The 5,983-nt window shown below is 25.6% G+C and overlaps 1 protein-coding gene across 1 annotated transcript; it reads right to left on the bottom strand.

The window, feature by feature from the left end:
• Positions 1-4,806: 4,806 nt before the first annotated feature.
• On the bottom strand, positions 4,807-5,844 carry LOC135928722 (zinc finger MYM-type protein 1-like). The gene has a single exon (XM_065465178.1). It carries the CDS (start codon positions 5,842-5,844, stop codon positions 4,807-4,809), a length of 1,038 nt encoding a protein of 345 aa, XP_065321250.1.
• Between the last annotated feature and the right edge of the window lie 139 nt (positions 5,845-5,983).

The following is a 5,983-nucleotide window of genomic DNA, read 5'->3' as shown; positions in this document are numbered from 1 at the left end:
TTTATACGCATTTTCCGAATCGATAAAAAAGTTACGAAAATTTAACGAATTATTTAAAATTTGTATTTATAATAAAATGGATGTGTAAATAATATCGTGAACGAAATTTAGTAAACTATAAAGCAATATTAAAATTTAAAATACATAAATCTTTATATATCAGATTTTAGAATGTCACCAAAAAGTACTACCATAGTAATACCTTACTTATTTCCCAATATTTAGTTGATTCAAAAATAGTTCATACCAAAGGTAAATTGTTGATATAGACAATTATAAACCTTTTTAATAGATTTAAAAACTCTTCTTTTAAATATGTAAGAAGGAGATATATTTTTATCCTATAAAGATTTACAAGATGCTATAAAGCAATATGAAAATTTAAATTGCATAAATCTTTATATATCAGATTTTAAAATTTCACCAATAAGTACTACCATAGTAACACCTTACTTATTTCCCAATATTTAGTTGACTCAAAAATAGTTCATACCAAAGGTAAATTGTTGATATAGACAAATTTATAAACGTATTTAATAGATTTAAAAACTCTTCTTTTAAATATGAAAGAAGGAGATATATTTTTATCTTATAAAGATTTACAAGATGCTATAAAGCAATATGAAAATTTAAATTACATAGATCTTTATATATCTGATTTTAGAATGTCACCTAAAAGTACTACCATAGTAATACCTTACTTATTTCCTAATATTTAGTTGACTCAAAAATAGTTCATACCAAAGGTAAATTGTTGATATAGACAAATTTATAAATATATTTAATAGATTTAAACACTCTTCTTTTAAATATGAAAGAAGGAGATATATTTTTATAAAGATTTACAAGATGTTATAAAGCAATATGAAAATTTAAATTACATAAATCTTAAGATGGCTATGAATTAGGAAATTTAGAATGATTGAGAAAAGAATAAATCTTACCTTGTGATGACTTATTCTATAAAATTGACACACAACAATCCCTAGCAAGCTTCAAATTTACAAACAATTACTCATTTTTTATATAAATTTTTTTATTGAATTTATGTTGAAATTTATAAATTATATTGAATGTCTTATTTTAAAGGTTACTTGGAAACATTAAAGTTCTTACCTTGTGATGACTTATTCTATAAAATTGACACACAACAATCCCCAACAAGCTTCAAATCTACAAACAATTGCTAATTTTTATATAATTTTTTTTATTGAATTTATGTTGAAATTTATAAATTATATTGTATGTCTTATTTTAGAGGTTACTTGGAAAACATTAAAGATCTTACCTTGTGATGACTTATTCTATAAAATTGACACACAACAATCCCTAGCAAGCTTCAAATTTACAAACAATTACTCATTTTTTATATAAATTTTTTTATTGAATTTGTTGAAATTTATAAATTATATCTCTTGATATTATTTTTTTAAATAGAGTTTAAAAAATAAATTTCTCTTAATGAGCTCCCATAATGTTCTTAATTAATTTGCCTAAATTAATTTAATTTTAAAAATTTATGATTTGACAATTTTATTCATTTTATAAATGATTGTATTAACTTCAATAATATATTTCAATTTAATGAATAAAATTGAGTATTTAATACTATATTTCGTGTATAAATTTTAATACTATATTTAATTGCGTCATTTAATACTATATTTCGATTTAACCCTTCACTAGAAATGTTAAAAATCACTTAAACTTCAAAGGTGGGGTCTATTTTATCCCTAATACAAAATTAATAAAAAATTTTAGATTTAAATAAAAAATTAAATTTGTAGGCAAAATTCTCCTAAAAATAACTTAAATATTTTATCACAAAAAAAAAATTAAATTTGTATGCAAAATTCTGCAAAAAATAACTTAAATATTTTACCACAAAAAAAATTAAATTTGTATGCAAAATTCTCCTAAATATAACTTAAATATGCGGAATTAATAATTCCTATATTTTACCATAAAAAATTTATAGGCAAAAATAAAAAATTTAAAAAAAAACCATAAAAAAAAAATTTAATTATGTTACTGTTTCTAAAAACCTATCAATGTTTTAAAAAAAATCATATTATGAATTAATATATGATATAATCATTAAAATTTAAGGTAAAGAAAGAAACAAAACCATATTCTATGTATATTAGTGAAAAAAAATACAACCAAAATTATTTTAAAATTTTTAAATTACCGGTAAAAACAATTCCCATCTAGCTCAATTGTTTCCAATCGTGATGGAGCAGTTAGCACCCTTCCTATAATTTGAGAGACTTTCTTTTTGCTGACGCTAAATTTAAGCCAGTAGCATGATATTTCCTCCAAATATTGGTAGTTGGATTATAAAAATGTTTAAATGTATGTTGAATGATTTTAACGAGTGGGTCATCTATGGCTTTAAATATTTAAAAAAATAAATTAATCATGATATTTAAGAATTACAATTAATTGTATATAATTATAAAATTACAATTTTTGAACTTTGAGTCTGAGTATACAAAGTCTACTAAGTCCACTTGAAGATCCTTCAAAAGGTGTAAAGAAGATTTTTTATAATCTAAAAAAGTATAAAAATTTGTCTTTATCAACAATTAACTTTTGGTATGAACTTTTTTTGGGTCAACAAAGTTGTGGGAATTAAGGCCTTGTTTAACTTTTTATCTATTTGATTTTCTTTGGATTTGTATGCCTTTTCTATATAATATACTATTAACAATAAATAAAGTCAATGTACTTTTTTGTGAATCCAATATTGTAAATCCTAATGGTCTCCCGCTTTTATTTAATTTCTTAGGTAATTGATATTCTTTTATGATATTATTTATACATTCATTTTCTTGACTATTATAAACATCTTTTTTTTAAAAAAATTGGGACATTATTTTTATTTTACTGTATATTAGGATCCACGTTTGAGTGTGTAAGATCCCCATTAAATACATTTGCTATACTATTATTGGAGAATATCTGACAATTATTTTCATTTGAGCTTGTATTGAAATTATTTGAGGATATAATTGGTAATATTCCTTTCATAGCAAAATCATGTAGTTTGTCAAAAGCCTGAGCAAACCCATGTTTCAAATTAGGTGGTAATAATGATATGGTGTGAAAAAGCATATTTTGATTTTTAAAATAATTATGGGATGAAATTTGGTCATTAAAAAGGTTTTTTTGTATTTAATCCCTTTTTTGTTATTTATTATATCTATATTATTATTATTGATAAATGTCGATGGATTTTTAAAATAATTTTTGTGCCACCTTTGATGACATAATTTTTCATTGTAAAGATCACTTTTATTTTTTTCCTATCCATAAATACATGTCTGCATGGTAATTGCATATTTTAAAAAAAGGGGCAATCACAATAAAACATATCTGATTGGCAAATAAGATTGCAGTTATCATCAACATTATATTCATATTTTAACTCTTTGTATGCATATTCTGTTAACAATTTTCTATAATTAGCCAATGTTTGATCTTCCTCATTTATAAATGAGATTTTAATTTTTTTCATTAAATTATCTTGTTCCCTTTCAGCACTTAACATTTTAATTGACATAATTAAATCAGTAAACATATTTGGAAGGGTAGAGTATTTGGTTATGTTAATTTTTAAATATTTGTTAATGCTCTCTACCCTGTTATTTGTATATTGTTTAAAGTTTAAATGATATATTTTCCAAGCATCGGACCATTCATATCTGATATGATGCCAGCCAGAAAAATAGTTATTTAATGATTCTAGATTTAAATTAGTTAATTTGTGATAATTTTCAAAATATATGTCAGAAGACTGTGCATCCAGGGGCGGACTGGCGACGTTACGGCCTCGTGGGCATTTTTTTATAGCGGCCTCATTTTTATGGGGGCTTCGCCCCCATACCCCCTATTTTGCGGGCCTTCGGCCCGCTTTTGCCCGGCCTTCGGCCGGGTTCCCTTAAATGGCTTCTTTAAATTATATATTTTTATTACTTGTTATTTTTTATAGGTTCAAACAATTTACATTTTAAAAAAAGAAAAGAATAATGACACGATAATCATATATTTTATTTTAAAAAATTGCACATCCAAAATCATATTCATTGAACACATAAAAAAATATTTATTGCATATCCAAAATCATATTCATTGAACACATAAAAAAATATTTATTGCACATATAAAAAAATATTCATTGCACATATATATTTTATATTAGATTTACAAGGATATTGCACTATAAAATCAAATCATACATCACATGTTAAATATAATATATTACATACTTAATATATAAAATCAATTATTTACACATATAAAATTATAACAATTATACAATATTGCACAGAGAATAAAATTGTTGCACTTATAAAATTAGAGATCATATTGTAATAGATATAAATAAGATTTAAATAAATGAATTAATAATATATAATTTTTATGTTAATAAATCTCTCATTAACTTTGAACCTTTGCGTAAATAAACAAGAATATCTTCTATTTCAATCTGCGATAATAGTTCTCGTTCAACTGACATCATTAAAAACGCTTCTAATTTTTCTTGGCCTATATTAGCTCTCAGCCTATTTTTTATAATTTTCAAATTGCTAAATGTTCTCTCGCTAACCTGCGTAAATGATAAAGTTAAAATGTATTCGTACGCCAAAAATAAATTAGTGTATGCATATTGTACCTCTTAAGAATTTCATACACGCATATTAAACAATTGTTACATTTATCACACTTCGAGTTATTATCATATTGTAGTATTCCATCTTCTTCATTCGACTCCTCACTTGTGCATAAGATATCATCGTCCGTTTAATTTAATTCTGCTATTAAATCTTTGAATACACTAGAAAATGAACACAATTCGTTATGTAATTTATCACTCGATATATTTGCCAATTGCGCCAGTTTTTCCAAGGCCATTTCAGAAATACCTTTACTATTTATGTCATCAAAATGCCTTGGATGCAAATATCGCACATTCAAAATAAGCTCTCTATTAGCAGAAAAGCGTTCCGACAAACTGTTTATAATTTGATCTATTATAGGACGAAATACTTCAACCCTAATCGATTCTTGAGGACGTTCATCCTGGCCTTCATCACTATATATTCTCTTTGCTCGTCCTATTCGAATTTTTGGCAGAGCAGTCTGTACACAGATACTCTCCGGAAGCTTTAAATATGAAAGTGTTTCATTTAAATCAGAAGCCATTTTTATTGCTTTATTTTGAATTGATGTAATAGTTATCGATGACACAGAAGACTTAGCATCTTCTATCATCTTCCATGCCGACAAAATATCTAAATTTTTGGTTTGAAGATACAATGACAATGGCCCCATTATTTCAAAAATTTCTAAATATATTACAGCTGTACTAAAAGTCTTAAATTTACATAAATTATCTATCAACGACTGCGCTTCTGATGAGGTTTTTGCCTCAAATGATTTATTATCTATTATAAATCGAAGTGCACTTATCGTTATTGGTAGTAAGCTCTCTTTGCCATATATCCATTTAAGGGCTTTTTCACGTGCCCACCACCTTGTCTCATCTATTTTTTGCAGCCTTCTCAGTTTATTTTGGCCAGTTGAGTTATTCTGTTTCACCCAAGCGTCCATCCTTTTATATGATTCACCAAAGAAAGTTGCTAGTCTGTTCAATAATCCAAATAAAATCTTGCCTTCAATATTATCGCATGAATCACATATACAGAGATTTAATATGTGACTATAACACCAAATATACAAGCTACCTGGAGCCTCTTGTCTAATAAGAGCTTGCAACCCAACAAATTCCCCCCGCATATTTGCAGCACCATCAAATGATTCTCCAATTATATTTCTCATTTAAATTCCATGTTTTAAGAAGCATTCACTCAAGATATCAAAAAATCCTTTTCCAGAAGAGTTCGTAGCTTTTGTAAGTGCAAAAAGCCTTTGTTATTTTACCATTATATATGTATCGTAGGCAAATGGTTGCTTGATC

The sequence above is a fragment of the Gordionus sp. m RMFG-2023 genome, chromosome 4 (assembly GCF_954871325.1).
Source record: "Gordionus sp. m RMFG-2023 chromosome 4, tfGorSpeb1-WG-v2, whole genome shotgun sequence".
NCBI lineage: Eukaryota > Metazoa > Nematomorpha > Gordioida > Chordodea > Parachordodidae > Gordionus > Gordionus sp. m RMFG-2023.
This window is presented reverse-complemented; position numbering and strand designations above follow the sequence as displayed.